The 16,823-nt window shown below is 42.0% G+C and overlaps 1 protein-coding gene across 4 annotated transcripts in view; it reads right to left on the bottom strand.

Moving 5' to 3' along the window:
- Nucleotides 1-16,823, bottom strand: part of LOC110500296 (ankyrin repeat- and BTB/POZ domain-containing protein 3-A) — a 206,469-nt gene that overhangs the window by 81,167 nt on the left and 108,479 nt on the right. For 3 of the 4 annotated variants that reach the window (XM_021577600.3, XM_090214343.1, XM_090214344.1), the window contains exon 4: nt 3,347-3,499. In XM_021577600.3, the coding sequence (XP_021433275.3) occupies nt 3,347-3,499 (153 nt within the window). Of the gene's footprint in view, nt 1-3,346; nt 3,500-6,167; nt 6,300-16,823 lie in introns of those variants that run through there. The other variant, XM_090214345.1, reaches the window with a different exon arrangement.

Genomic DNA, 16,823 nt, shown 5'->3' with positions numbered 1-16,823 from the left:
GGAGAATCTCTCTCCAAGCCAGAACATCTCTTGTCTGACCCTGCATCCAGGTTTCGAGTCATCTTCCCTCAAACCATAGACAGGAACATGGGCCCCACCATGACATTACTCATGAGTAAGTCATGAATATTACTTTTCATTTCGGTATAGCTACTACTTTGAGTCATGTCTCCAAGACTTTTGTAACTACTAATAATACCCCACGTCCCCTGTCTCTAGGTGTTTCTGCTACACAGGCTATTGGCAGATAGTCCACTGGGCCTAGGAGTTCTGGGACAGCACATCAGGAAACCTTTGCCATTCTATGTTGTCTGCTATCTGCCGACAGTTCCCTGATGGTGGCAGCTGCGAAAGTTTCCAATGGCCGAATTTGGATGATTGACAATAAAAATGTTTTAATCGAATAACTCCTTTTTGTAATCGAAAAACAAAATTGATGATATTGTCACCTGTAATCACTTTATGAAAACAGCATGCAGACATTTTTAACCAACAATTCGTCATTTAGAGGTGGTTGATTATTTAGAACACTTGCACAGATTATACATGTTGTTAGGTGGTTGTCAAGCAACTGATGTCCATCAAATGATTAACCATGAGGTGTCGTATTAGACTGATACTGGTGGAAACACTGTCATTCAAATCAATGCTCTTGGAAATACCCATCCCGGATCCGGGATAATTGTCATCAACTACACTAATTAGCATAACGCAACGGTTAAATAATCTTACTAGAAAATATCCATATTCATGAAATCACAAGTGAAATATAGCGAAACACAGCTTAGCCTTTTGTTATTCACCCTGTAGTCTCAGATTTTGAAATTATGCTTTACAGCAAAAGCAAGACAAGCGTTTGTGTAAGTTTATCAATAGCTTAGTAAAGCATTATGTCCCGCTAGCAGCAGGAAGCTTGGTCACGAAAATCAGAAAAGCAATCAAATTAATAGTTTACCTTTGATGATCTTCGGATGTTTTCACTCACGAGACTCTCAGATACACAACAAATGTTCCTTTTGTTCCATAAAGATTATTTTATATTCAAAATACAGACGTTTGTTTGTCGTGTTAAGTTCAGAAATCCACAGGAAAGAGCGGTCAAGACAACGCAGACGGAAATTCCAAATAGTCTTCATAATGTCCACAGAAACATGTCAAACGTTTTTTATAATCATTCCTCAGGTAGTTTTTAAAATATATTTGATAATATATCAACCGAGTGTGTAGGTTTTTCAACAACAGCGGGAGGAAAAATGGCGGCTTTACTCTGTAGCGCGAAAACTCACTCTGAGAGCCCCCACCTATCTACTTGCGCAATGTAGTCTTTCACGCTCATTTTTCAAAATAAAAGCCTGAAACTATATCTAAAGACTGTTGACACCTTAGGGAAGCCAGAGAAAAAAGGAATATGGTTGATGGAGGATAGGCATGCATAGGAACAGAAGGCTTTCAAAATAATAGGCATTCCTGATTGGATTTTCCTCAGGGTTTCGCCTGCAATATCAGTTCTGTTATACTCACAGACAATATTTTGACAGTTTTGGAGACTTTAGAGTGTTTTCTATCCTAATCTGTCAAATATATGCATATTCTAGCATCTTGTCCTGAGACGTTCCCATTTATTCTGGGAACGTAATTTTTTCAAACATAAAAATAGTGCCCCCTAGCTTTCAAGAGGTTAATGTGTGAAAGTGAAATATTTCTAAAAAATATTTTTGAATTTCCTGCGCTGCCTTTTCAGCGGAATGTTGGGGGGAGGGGTTCCGTTAGCAGTTATTTGTTTTCATGTCTTTATTGCATACATCGTGTAAACATTCACAGTGCAGGGTGGAAAAAGTATGTAAACCCTTAGTTTTAATAACTGGTTGACCCTACTTTGGCAGAAATAACCTCAACCAAACGTTTTTTTTTGTAGTTGTGGATCAGTCCTGCACAACGGTCAGGAGGAATTTGGACCATTCCTCTTTACAAAAATGTTTCAGTTCAGCAATATTCTTGGGATGTTTGGTGTGAACCGCTCCCTTGAGGTCATGCCACAGCATCTCAATCGGGTTGAGGTCAGGACTCAGTGACTGGGCCACTCCAGAAGGTGTATTTTCTTCTGTTGAAGACATTCTGTTGTTGATTTACCTCTGTGTTTTGGGTTGTGCTGTTACATCACCCAACTTCTGTTGAGCTTCAATTGGTGGACAGATAGCCTTACAATCTCCTGAAAAATGTCTTGATAGACATGGGAACTCATTTTTTCCATCAATGATAGCAAGCTGTCCAGGCCCTGAGGCAGGAAAGCAGCTCCAAACCATGATACTCCCTTCAACATCCTTTACAGTTGGGATGAGGTTTTGATGTTGGTGTGCTGTGCCTTATTACTCCACACATAGTGTTGTGTGTTCCTTCCAAACAACTCAACTTTAGTTTAATCTGTCCACAGAATATTTTGCCAGTAGCACTGTGGAACATCCAGATGCTCTTCTACGAACTTCAGACGTGCAGCAATGTTGGACAGCAGTGGCTTCTTCTGTGGTGTGCTCCCATGAACATCATTCTTGTTTAGTGTTTTACGTATCATAGACTTGTCAACAGAGATGTTGGCATGTTCCAGGGATTTCTGTAAGTCTTTAGCTGACACTAAGATTCTTCTTAACCTCATTGAGCATTCTACACTGTGCAGTCGCAGTCATCTTTGCAGGATGGCCACTCAAAGGGAGAGTAGCAACAGTGCTTAACTTTCTCCATTTATAAAAGAAAATGTCTTACTGATGAACATCAAGTCCTTTAGACATACTTTTGTAACCCTTTCCAGCTTTATGCAAGTCAACTATTCTTAATCTTGGGTTTTCTGAGATCTCTTTTGTTAGGGGAATGGTTCACATCAGGCAATGCTTATTGGGAATAGCAAACTCACATTTTGTGAGTGTTTTTTATAGGGCAGGGCAGCTCTAACCAACATCTCCAATCTCATCTCATTGATTGTACTCCAGGTTAGCTGACACCTGACTCCAATTAGCTTTTGGAGATGTCATTAACCTAGGGGTTCACATAGTTTTTCCAACCTACACAGAGTGTTTAAATTACGTATTCAATATAGACTAGAAAAATACAATAATTTGTGTGTTATTAGTTTAAGCAGACTGTGTTTGTCTGTTGTGACTTAGATGAAGAGCAGATCAAATTGTATGACCAATTCATACAGAAAACCAGAATTCCAAAGGGTTCACATACTTTTTCTTGCCACTGTATGTCTGAATAAATGCACAATCCTGTGTTCAGTAATTGTGTGTGCCTGTCTGAGAGAGATTTTTATGTGTGTGTGTACTTGTGTATGTTCATCCATGTCATGTCTTACTTTAGCTGCCGTGGCTCACAGTCCACCCCTGGCAGGAGCAACCTGGCAGCTTGTCTCACGTCATCGCTGTCCACAGAGAAGCTGCGCCTGTGTTCTGTGTGTGCCACTGCCACCCGAATCCACTCCATCAGCGGTGGCAGTAAAAGGAAGGGCCTGAAAGGGGGACACACCATTAGCTCTCACTAGGTAGTCTCCCTTGGCAGACTGGTTGTCTCCCACATTAATAATGTTCCAGCATACACATCCATCTGCACATGTACAAACATCCGTTTGGTATAGTAGGAAACAGGTCAGAAATGGACACATAGGAAGTCCGACCAGAGCCTTATCCATTTGTGCCATGGGATAAACATCCCCACCAAACACAAAATTGGAAGCTAGCCAGATGGATATTTTCATTGAGTTTCTATTTCGCAAGTGAGTAGTTTGTTTGCACCATGACAGCTAATATTCTACCACTGACTGTCTGTGGCTATAAATAGCCTAGCTATTTGCGTCCGCATCGGGTCCACGTCTGTTATTGGGTCCGTCTCTGTTATTTTTCAAAGAGCACAATTCCTGCCCACATTTTAAGCCCTGCCTACCCAAATTTGTAAATTGTTGGGAGAATTGTCTGTGTGAAGAGGACCCTCCAAGGAAGATTTTATTTTCCTGCTTCGAAGTTGCCAAGGAAACCCCCCATTGTTCCCCAGACCTAGTGTTGTTGCCCTAGGTCTGGGATTTCCGAGACTCGTCACTTGGCTGTTCATAACCACAGTGTTACTGTTCAGCATTGACAACTGAGATTTACTTTGGCTTGGATCCTGCATTGGCATTGCAAAACCATGCTGACAAAAGTTACAATCTTGATTTGGACCTGTTAAATCATGATGTATACTGTCTTGATCATAATATATGCTCAGAGTATCATTTTAATTTGATCACTCTGATCACAAATCAAATCAGTTATTTTATCAAGACCAGTTTCAAGGTTTACACAGACTCCAATTATTCAAGAATTGACGGAATATGCCATTTCCGCACAGAAATGTCTCCTCTATGCTGTTAAAGATTACTTCAATCACAATCTGCCAAGAAACCTCCCGTTTGACATGTTCATATTTCACAATTTCTGAGCCGTACTTCTGTCAAATACACCCATCTGTTGCTTCATCTCTCTCTCTCTCTCTCTTTCTCCTCAGTTCCAATATGTGATCCTCTATGGTCACATTTTGTGGATGCTGATGAAATCTTCCCATTCGCCATCTGAGAGGAAAAGCTCAAATTAGGGACAATCATTTTAAGTTGGGAGATAAGCTTGCTTTTCATGTCATAGGTCCTCTCATTATGTTTGCGGTTGTATGTTAAAGATAAACAACATTTATTTCTAAACTGTGGAGGGTGATGTTTATTCAAAAGGTATACTACGGGGCAACTTCTCCAGTGTAAAAAATCAACACTAAACAGTGTTCAATTTAACACTAGGGCATTATCTATAGGAGTCCACAATTTTCAGTTTTAAATTAACATTGTGCTTAGTGCTGATGCTGTTAAACTTTATCAGTGTTAGGGAATGTACACTTTAAGTGTTACACCATTTTGTTACGTTACAGCCTTATTCAGCCAAAAACAGAAAAGTGATGCGTGTATATGTATTCACACCCTTTCCTATGAAGTCACATAATTAGTTAGGTAGACTTTAAGTGTCACATGATCTCAGTATATATACACCTGTTCTGAAAGGCCCCAGAGTCTGCAACACCACTATGCAAGGGGCACCACCAAGCAAGCGGCAGCATGCAGACCAAGGAGCTCTCCAAACAGGTCAGGGACAAAGTCGTGGAGAAGAAGAGATCAGGGTTGAGTTATAAAAAAACATCCAAAACTTTCAACATTCCACAGAGTACCATTAAATCCATTATTAAAAAATGTTAAGAAAATGACACGACAACAAACCTGCCAAGAGATGGCTGCCAACCAAAACTCACAGACCAGGCAAGGAAGGCATCAATCAGAGAGGCAACAAAGAGACTAAAGATAACCCTGAAGGAGCTGCAAAGCTCCAGAGCGGAGATTGGAGTATCTGTCCATAGGACCACTAAGCCGTATACTCCACAGCCCTGGCCTTTACGGAAGAGTGGCCAGAAAAAAGCCATGCTTAAAGAAAAAATAAGCAAACACATTTGGTGTTCGCCAAACGGCATGTGGGAGACTCCACAAACATATGGAAGAAGGTATTCTGGTCAGATGAGACAAAAAATTTGTTTTTTTGGCGCAAACCCAACACCTCTCATCACCCCGAGAACACCGTTCCCACAGTGAAGCATGGTGGTGGCAGCATCATGCTGTGAGGATGTTTTAATCGACAGGGACTGAGAAACTAGTCAGAATTGAAGGAATGATGAATGGTGCTAAATACAGGGAAATTCTTGAGGGAAACCTGTTTCCGTCTTCCAGAGATTTGAGACTAGGACAGAGGTTCACCTTCCAGCAGGACAATGACCCTAAGCATACTGCAAAGCAACACTTGAGTGGATAGGGAGACGCTATCATCTCAAGTGGCCAATAGCCTCGGGAAAAGCAGAGCGCCAAATTCAAATAAAACGCTATAAAACTCAAACTTTCATTACATCACACATGCAGGGTACTCAATTAAAGCTACACTGGATGTGAATCCAGCCAACATGTCAGATTTTAAAAATGCTTTTCGGCGAAAGCATGAGAAGCTATTATCTGATAGCATGCACCCCCCTTGAACCACCTGAACGAGTTGTAAAACAAAATAATTAGCGTAGCCGGCGCTACACAAAACACTGAAATAAAATATAAAAACATGCATTACCTTTGACAAGCTTCTTTGTTGGCACTCCAATATGTCCCATAAATATCACAATTGGTCCTTTTTTTCGATTAATTCCGTCCATTTATACCCAGAATGTTCATTTATAAAGAAGGTTTGATCCGGAAAAAAACAGCTTTCCAAAACACAACGTCATTACAAAACATTTCAAAAGTTGCCTATAAACTTTGCCAAAATATTTCAAACTACTTTTGTAATACAACTTTAGGTATTTTTAAACGTTAATAATCGATCAAATTGTAGACGGGGGAATCTGTATTCGATACAGCAAGTAAACAAAACATGCACCATTTTCCCTCTTGCGTAACTATCAAAAGTGTAACGTTGTTCCAGGATGTGCCTCTTCTTTGTTTCACCAATGATTAACTTCAACCCAATTCCAAAGACTGGTGACATCCTGTGGAAGTCGTAGGAACTGTAAAATGGGCGTTATCTAATTTCCCTTATCAAAGACAACTGAGGGAACAGACAGAGGGAAAAAATAATAATAATTCGGAACAGTTTTTCCTCAGGATTTTGCCTGCTACATAAGTTCTGTTATAGTCACAGACATGATTGACGTGTTTTCTATCCACACCTACTAATCATATGCATATAACATATTCCTGGCATGAGTAGCAGGAAGTTGAAATTGTGCACACTATTTATCCAAAAGTGGAAATGCTGCACCCTATCCTTAAAAGGTTTTAAGGGGAAACATTTAAATGTCTTGGAATGGCCTAGTCAAAGCCCAGACCTCAATCCAATTTAGAATCTGTGGTATGACTTAAAGATTGCTGTACACCAGCAGAACCCATCCCACTTAAAGGAGCTGGAGCAGTTTCACCTTGAAAAATCGAGCAGTGGCTCGATGTGCCAAGTTTATAGAGACATACCCCAGGAGACTTGCAGCTGTAATTGCAGCAAAAGGTGGCTTTATAAAGTATTGACTTTGGGGGTGTGACTAGTTATGCACACTCAAGTTTTCAATTTGTTTGGTCTTCTTTCTCATTTGTTTAACAATAAAAAAATATTTTGCATCTTCAAAGTGGTAGGCCTGTTGTGTAAATCAAATGATACAACCCCCCCAAAAAATCAATTTTAATTCCAGGTTGTAAGGCAACAAAATAGGAAAAATGCCAAGTGGGTGAATACTTTTGTATATCACTGTGCATAGACTTCAAACTGGCATAACCATAGATCACTTAAATTGATGTGCTTCCACTAATGGGCGGCCAAAAATAATTAACTGATAGCCACACCCCACTAAGCCACGCCTCCAATTTAATTTCCAGTGTGCCTTGCCTTTTCGCGTGAATTGTAGTTACCACCAATGACTGTTTGTAAGTGATAGAGAAATGGTTGTTGAATTCCTTCGTTTTCAGTCCTGTGGCCTTCACCACGTGAGCTCATAGGCAAATGTTGTCATTTAAAATTATACTAGTGATGGGGAAACAAAAGGTTCCTGAGGTATTTAGGTTTTCCAGCCAATTGTGTTGAAAATAGGTTCATTGCTCATGGCTTGCTCAACAGTGTACACCTGTGACCCCTGTTGGTCAAAATAATTTATAGCAGGCAAATTATAATAGATTATGTTCCACATTCCCACATATTGCACAACGTTTCTGAGCTACTACAGCCTGAAACATTTACATGGGAATGTTTATAATTGATTACAACATGCAGCCTTTGAATATCAGTGCACTGTGTTTGATTGGCCTACATTTTATAGGTCACCAGAATTGACATAACCTCTCCCCAAGACGACACCTACAAGACAGTATGCTCCGGGAAAACAAACTGCAGGGATTTTTCCATTTCTCAGCAGCCAGCTGACTAATTTGACGCTCATTTCCCACTCCATTTTCTCGAGGCAGTAAGCCAATGCCTTTATCACTTTATCAGAAGCAAGTGAGCAATGACATCCAAAGATTGGTTTGGTAGAAGACAAAAATAATACAAAAAGTCTACGCTACAGCAGGCATTCCCAAAATGGCCAATGCCGTCGCCAAATAAAAACGTGAATCACATTTAAAAAATATTTAAATAAAAGTAATTCAAAATTTTTTATTATTCACATTTTCAAACAGCCCATTTATATTTTCCAACTGGGCTATACATTTGGGTGAGTTTTTTTTCTTGCCTGAGTTGCCTCGTTTCACTGTCAAAAATAAAATTAAACCATCTCGTGTTCAGCAAAATAACACAATGTCAAATACAGTAAAGAACGTTGTCCGAAGAGCAAGAGCGGCCTCGGCTCCTGGGCCTAATGGAGTACCATACAAGCTCTACAAGAACGCCCCGGATGTTCTACGCTTTCTTTGGAGGCTCATGAGGATAGTGTGGCAGAAGGAAATAATACCAAAGGCATGGCGAAGGGCTGGTGGTGTGCTAATCCCGAAAGAGAAGGATGCGACAGACATCAGTCAATTCCGACCAATCTCCCTTCTCAACGTCGAAGGGAAGATCTTTTTCAGTATTATAGCACAGAGGCTGTCCACTTATCTGGAAAGGAACAAGTACATTGATACATCTGTACAGAAAGCAGGCATTCCTGGTTTCTCTGGTTGCCTGGAACATACTAGTATGATTTGGCACCAGATCCAAACAGCTAAGAAGGACAAGAGAGACCTCTATGTCATCTTCCTCGACCTGGCCAAAGCCTTTGGCTCAGTTTCCCATGAACTCCTCTGGGAATCCTTCAACATTTTCCACGTACCAGAACCCATCACTATACTGGTAAAGGCCTATTTCCAAGACCTGCAATTGTTTTTCACAACACCTGACTTCACAACAACATGGCAGCGCTTGGAAGTAGGCATAATGGCAGGCTGTACAATTTCTCCTCTGGCCTTCACTATGGCCATGGAAGTCATCATCAGGGCATCGAGATGGGTGGTCGGCGGTGAGAGAACTAAGGAAGGGCTCCGTCTCCCACCTATCCGAGCATACATGGATGACATGACTACACTGACCACCACTGCAGCATGCACCAGGCGGTTACTTGCAAAACTGCAGGATAACATCAAGTGGGCCCGGATGAAAATCAAGCCAAGCAAATCTCGAAGCATCTCCATAGTCAAGGGACAGCTTAAAGATGTGAGGTTCTGCATTGGAGATGACCCGATACTAACGGTGTCTAAGCAACCCATCAAGAGCCTGGGTAGATGGTACAACGAAAGCCTCCGGGATAAAGATCAAGTGCACCAAGTAAGGCTGGACATCGCCGACGGTCTTGAGAACATCAACAAGACCCTTGCCTGGGAGGCTCAAGCTTTGGTGCCTACAGTTTGAACTTCTCCCCCGGGTAATGTGGCTACTCACCGTCTATGAGGTCCCAATAACAACAGTGGAGAAGATGGAGCGAACCATTACCTCATACGTGAAGAAATGGCTGGGTGTCCCACGATGCCTGAGTAACATCGGCCTCTATGGAAAAGGGGTCCTTGAACTACCTCTCACAAGTCTAACGGAGGAGTACAAGTGCTCTAAAGTAAGACTTCAGATGACATTGAAGCACTCCAAAGACCAGACCATTAGCAAGGCTGCACCTCCCCTACAAACTGGACAGAAATGGACATCATCCAAGGCTGTGCAGCAAGCAACATCAGCCCTGAGACACCAATACATTGTGGGTAATATCCAGCATGGAAGAGGAGGCTTTGGCCTGGCAGCAAGCAAACCAACGTTCCATAAGGCAACAACATCTGAACGCAGGAAGCTGGTGGTCGAGGCGGTGCGCAGACAGGAGGAGACTGCAAGAAGTGCAAAGGCTGTCTCTCTTGCTAAACAAGGGCAATGGATGCGGTGGGAAGGCCTGGAGAGGAGAAAGATCAACTGGAGTGAGCTTTGGCAAATGGTAGCAAGCAACATCAGCTTCATCATAAGAGCTGTTTATGATGTGCTTCCATCACCAAAAAAATCTACATCAATGGTATGGCGAGGACTCGACCTGCCCCCTCTGCCCAGCTCCAGCGACTCTCAGGCATTTAATGACAGGTTGCAAGACCAGCCTCTCACAAGGCCGCTACACCTGGAGGCACAATCAGGTCCTCAAGAGCCTGGCTGCAGCACTTGAGACCAAGAGGAGTGCAACCAATTCATTACCTCCAAAAACAAGCAATCCCGTTAAAACAACAACATTCATCCAGGAGGGACAGAAAAGGCCCAAGTATCCTCCTACGAAGCCAGAAACTGGACACCTAGCCATGGCCCGGGACTGGAAGATGCTTGTCGATATTGGCCAGCAACTAATTTTTCCACCTGAGATTGCTTTTACCAACCTTAGGCCAGACATGGTACTCTGGTCCCCTTCACGAAAGGCTGTGTATATCATAGAGCTCACAGTCCCGTGGGAAAACTCTGTTGAAGAGGCCTACGAGCGTAAGAAACTGCGTTACACAGAGTTGGCAGCAGACGCAACTCAGCGTGGCTGGAATGCAAAAGTCTGGCCAGTTGAAGTGGGATGCAGAGGATTCGTGGCTTCTTCCACCATCAGGTTGCTGAAAGAACTTGGAATCCATGGACAGGCTCTGCGGCAGACCGTCAGAGCAGTTTCTCAAGCAGCTGAAAGAGGCAGCCAGTGGATCTGGATCAAACGGAAGGACCCTTGCTGGGCTATAACTTCATGACCCCCCACCCCCACCTGAGAACCCAATTCAGATCCCTCCAACTTGAGGAGGGTACATGAGGTATTCGGTCAACTGTAAGGCTGGCTCAGGGAAGAGGACACCCCTGCCTTGCATAGTCCCGTGGGACATCTTAATTGGGCATGGGACACAACCGACGAAACTTAGCTCTGGGGTGTTTTAGATAAGACAGTGAGTGCATTCCTAGGTTTTCTGTTAATTAGAACTGTCAGCTAAGTGGTGATCGATAATGTTGATGGGTCAAAAGTTAATTCAGTTGTGTTGTGTGTCCGTGCTAGGGGGGTCAGAATGAACTCAGAATGAACCTATAAAGTTCCCTTTGACCCGGTCTGGAGGAGGAGATTCATTTTAGGAGTAATGAAATGACGTCATGTTATTGTATATAAACTGTTGCTCGAGGTAACGTGGCAGCGCGCTCCGAGAATACATTCTGTTATCTATTATTGATAAGACTGGTCTCTGTCTATTTTATGCAAACAAGAAACTTACAAATTCTCATGAAATAGATTAAGGGAATTCAATTAATGAAAACACATTGGTATAATTAAATTACAGTAACAGTAGCCTAACGTAGCTGCTGCTCATTCTGTTTGCTCTAAAATGGATAAATAGTTAAAAGTAAGGCCCATGTCCATAGAGACACAATCCAGCTCTACTTGTAGTACTGCTACACCAGCAGTACTGCACCTGTCAATGACACAAGTTGTTCTGCTTCCACAAGCACATCCAATGCTAGCATCAGTAATTCTACATTTGTTTTTAGTCCAGCTACCACGGACACTGACAGTTGGGAATCTGATGCAGCCAAAGATCTACTACCCCCTTACCTGAGAAAGCAACAAACAACAGACAGGGACGTTGGACCATCAAAGAGGCTCAAATATGATGAGAAGGGAACTACATTGATTTAGGGTTCACTTAAATTGGGAGTAGTGCCTTTCCTCAGCCACAGTACTTTTGCACATATAACACACTATCTCACAACTCGATGAAACCTTCACTATTGCGCATACATTTAGAAACAAAACATGGCATTTGAAAAATAAATCACAGGAGCTTTTTGAGAATTAAGATGAGATAATTTTGAGAGAATTTCTGAGAATTAAGATGACTTTCGAGTAGTAAGACATGTATAAAAGCAACAGATACCGTTAATAAGAAGAGGCTAGAAGCGTCTTATATAGTGAGCTCCCGAGTGGATAGGATAGGCAAGCCCCATGCTATTGTGGAGAACTTCATTCTTCCTGCTGCCGCGGATATGGCTGAGACAATGCTGGGGTAAAAGCCCCAAAAACTATACAGACAATGTCTTCATCAAAAAAACACAGTTTCACGACGCATCAGTGACATGGCAGAAGATGTTTTGAAACAATTACTGCTTCGCATACAAGCATACAATTCTATGCTTTACAGCTAGATGGGTCAACAAATCAAATCTAATTTATTTATATAACCCTTCGTACATCAGCTGATATCTCAAAGTGCTGTACAGAAACCCAGCCTAAAACCCCAAACAGCAAGCAATGCAGGTGTAGAAGCACGGTGGCTAGGAAAAACTCCCTAAAAAGGCCAAAACCTAGGAAGAAACCTAGAGAGGAACCAGGCTATGTGGGGTGGCCAGTCCTCTTCTGGCTGTGCCGGGTGGAGATTATAACAGAACATGGCCAAGATGTTCAAATGTTCATAAATGACCAGCATGGTCCAATAATAATAAGGCAGAACAGTTGAAACTGGAGCAGCAGCACAGCCAGGTGGACTGGGGACAGCAAGCTTTGCGGACATGGCACAGCTCCTGGTAGATGACCGTTATATTTATGGCGGGTCAATTAAGAAAAGACATCCTCTTCTGCAAACCACTGGAAAACAGGAGAGGATATTTTTAAAGTACTGGACAGCTTTGTAACATCAAATGGATGGTCAAGATGTGTACTGATGGCGCAAAAGCCATAACAGGGAGACATAGTGTAGTGGTAAGGCACGTGCAAGCAGTTGCTATCGACGCCACTTGGGTACACTGCATGCATACACCGAGAGGCTCTCGTGGTAATATTCAGTTAATAATTTTTCCCAAATACCGGAGTCTGTCAGCTCAAATAGACTTTAATACAAAATAATAGAAGCCGAGCTGGTTCATGAAGCTTTCCAGCCTTGGCAGACACTTTTATACAGGTTTCATCCTTACGTCACACACATAATAATTATTCTTTATTTAAGCTCTTGAAACTAGGGGGCACTATTTTTATTTTTGGAAAAATAACGTTCCCAAAGTAAACCGCCTATTTCTCAGGACCAGATGCTAGAATTAGCATATAATTGACAGCTTAGGATAGAAAAGACTCTAAAGTTTCCAAAACTGTCAAAATGTTGTCTGAGTATAACAGAACTGATATTGCAGGCAAAAGCCTAAGAAAAATCCAATCAGGAAGTGACTAATGTTTTGAACCCGTTGTGTTCCTATGCACCCCTATTGGCCAATGAAAGGGATATCAACCAGATTCCTTTTTCTACGTATTCCCCAAGGTGTCTACAGCATTTTGACGTAGTTTCACGCCTTTATGTTGAAGAATGAGCGTAAACGACTACATTGCGTAAGTGGCCAGCTGAGGGCTCTCAGAGTGATTCTTGCTTAAAAGACAGAGGTAGTCATTTTTCCTCTCGCTCCTACTGAAAAGCCAATTGTCCCGGGTGATATATTATCAAATAGATATTTGAAAAACACCTTGAGGATTGATTATAAAAAACGTTTTCCATGTTTCTGTCAATATTATGGAACTAATTTGGAATGTTTTCACCGTTGTCATGACCGCTATTTCCGGTGGATTTCTCAAGTAACCAACAAACTGAGGTATTTTGGGTATAAAAATAATCTTTATGGAACAAAAGGAACATTTGCTGTCTAACTGGGAGTCTCGTGAGTGTGAGTGAAAACATCCAAAGCTCAACGAGTGTAGCTTTAATTGAGTACCCTGCATGTGTGATTTAATGAAAGTTTGAGTTTTATCTCGTACTATTTGAATTTGGCGCTCTGCATTTCCCCAGGCTATTGGCCAGAAGAGACGCTAGCGTCTCTATAGCCGTAAGAGGTTAACAAAAGGCTAAGCTGTGTTTCACTATATTTCACTTGTGATTTCATGAATATGAATATTTTCTAGTAATATTTTTTGACCGTTGCGCTATGCTAATTAGCGTGGTTGATGACAATTCTCCCAGATCCGGAGATAATTCTGGCCCTTCTTTGGATATCTTGCTTGTTTGTAGGTGACTAAATACTTATTTTCCACCATAATTTGCAAATAAATTCATAAAAAATCCCACAATGTGATTTTCTGGATTTTTTTTCAAATTTTGTGTACCTATGATGAAAATTACAGGCCTCTCTCATCTTTTTAAGTGGGAGAACTTGCACAATTGCTGGCTGACTACATACTTTTTTGCCCCACTTTAAATGATGGAACTTTATGGAACAAATTAGTCATTTTTTGTCGAACTGGGATTCCTGGGAGTGCCTTCTGATGAAGATCATCAAAGGTGAGTTAACATTTATGGTTTTGTTTCTAACTTTGTTGATTCCAAAATGGCGGCTATTCCTCTGGCTGTTTTGGGTTCTGAGCGCAGTTCTCAGATTATGCTTTTTCTGTAAAGGTTTTTTGAAATCTGACACAGCGGTTGCATTAATTTGTTGAGTGTAGGGGGCAGTATTTCGATTTTTTGGATGAAAAACGAACCCATTTGAAACTGCATAATTCTTAGGCCCAGAAACTAGAATATGATTATAGTTGTCAGATTAGGATAGAAAACTCTAAAGTTTCCAAAACTGTTAAAATATTGTCTGTAAGTATAACAGAACGGATATTGCAGGCGAAAGCTGAGGAAAATCAAACCAGGAAGTGGCTTCTATTTTGAAAGCTCCATGTTCCATTGCCTGCCTTCGCTCCATATAAAGGGATATCAACCAGATTCCTTTTCCTATCACTTCCTCAAGGTGTCAACAGTCTTTAGACATAGTTTCAGGCTATTATTTTGAATAATGAGCAAGAAAGAAAACATTGTGTCAGTGGATAGCTGGGTATTCGCATGAGTTTTGTTTGCGCAACAGAGTACGGCAGACATAGGGTGCGTCAAGAAGTTAAGGAGAAGTCTATCTTTAATTCTGCGAATAACACTAGTATCTTTTATCAATGTTTATTATTAGTATTTCTGCTAAATTTCCGGATGTTTTGGTATCAAAACATTACTGCACGTAAGGTGCCAATGTAAACTGCGATTTTTTGATATTAATATGCACATTATCGAACAAAACATACATGTATTGTGTAACATGATCGTCGATTCCGGAGCAAACATCGATTGTTCCGGTGCTAGCCAGCTCCGTCAATCACTCCTGAGTTCCATCATTCACTCCTGGGCTACAGTCACCTATCCGGACCCGTTTTACTGCCTACGCGGAGACCCACCGGGCCTTCACAACTGGACTGCCGACGTTATCTACCTGAAGGAGATCCGGCTGGCTCCTCCGTCGCGACGTTACCTGAACGCCCATCTGCGGCCCGCTAACCGTTAGCTGTCTTACCGGATGCTATCTGAATAGACAATCGGACAATTTATTTATTTTTATTATTATTATGTTTTCTTCTCGGGCCTCTATAACTATATCTATTGTTCTTATTTTTGTTGTTGTTGTTGTGTGATTTGGATTAATCCCCTCTACCACACGGAACCCCACTAATCTACTGACCAAACGCAAGAGGTGGCTAACAACAGACCTCCATCCTATGCTAGCTTGCTACCGATGGCCTGGCTAGCTGTCTAAATCGCCGTGACCCTCAACCAACCTCTCCACTCACTGGACCCTTTTGATCACTCGACTAAGCATGCCTCTCCTTAATGTCAATATGTCTTGTCCATTGCTGTTCTGGTTAGTGTTTATTGGCTTATTTCACTGTAGAGCCTCTAGTCCTGCTCACTATACCTTATCCAACCTATTAGTTCCACCACCCACACATGCAATGACATCTCCTGGTTTCAATGATGTTTCTAGAGACAATATCTCTCTCTTCATCACTCAATACCTAGGTTTACCTCCACTGTATTCACATCCTACCTTACCTTTGTCTGTACATTATACCTTGATGCTATTTTATCGCCCCCAGAAACCTCCTTTTACTCTCTGTTCCAGACGTTCTAGACAACCAATTCTTATTGCTTTTAGCCGCACCCTTATTCTACTCCTCCTATGTTCCTCTGGCGATGTAGAGGTGAATCCGGGCCCTGCAGTGCCTAGCTCCACTCCTATTCCCCAGGCGCTCTCTTTTTACGACTTCTGTAACCGTAATAGCCTTGGTTTCATGCATGTTAACATTAGAAGCCTCCTCCCTAAGTTTGTTCTATTCACTGCTTTAGCACACTCTGCCAACCCGGATGTTCTAGCTGTGTCTGAATCCTGGCTTAGGAAGACCACCAAAAATTCAGACATTTTAATTCCAAACTACAACATTTTCAGACAAGATAGAACTGCCAAAGGGGGCGGTGTTGCAATCTACTGCAAAGATAGCCTGCAGAGTTCTGTCCTACTATCCAGGTCTGTACCCAAACAATTTGAACTTCTACTTTTAAAAATCCACCTCTCTAAAAACAAGTCTCTCACCGTTGCCGCCTGCTATAGACCACCCTCTGCCCCCAGCTGTGCTCTGGACACCATATGTGAACTGATTGCCCCCCATCTATCTTCAGAGCTCGTGCTGCTAGGCGACCTAAACTGGAACATGCTTAACACCCCAGCCATCCTACAATCTAAACTTGATGCCCTCAATCTCACACAAATTATCAACGAACCTACCAGGTACCTCCCCAAAGCCTTAAACACGGGCACCCTCATAGATATCATCCTAACCAACTTCCCCTCTAAATACACCTCTGCTGTCTTCAACCAAGATCTCAGCGATCACTGCCTCATTGCCTGCATCCGTAATGGGTCAGCGGTCAAACGACCTCCTCTCATCACTGTAAAACG

Source organism: Oncorhynchus mykiss, chromosome 21 (assembly GCF_057628025.1).
Source record: "Oncorhynchus mykiss isolate SJ-2025 chromosome 21, ASM5762802v1, whole genome shotgun sequence".
NCBI classification, from domain to species: Eukaryota; Metazoa; Chordata; class Actinopteri; order Salmoniformes; family Salmonidae; genus Oncorhynchus; species Oncorhynchus mykiss.
Note: the sequence above shows the minus strand (reverse complement) of the source record. Positions and strands in the feature narration are given on the sequence as shown.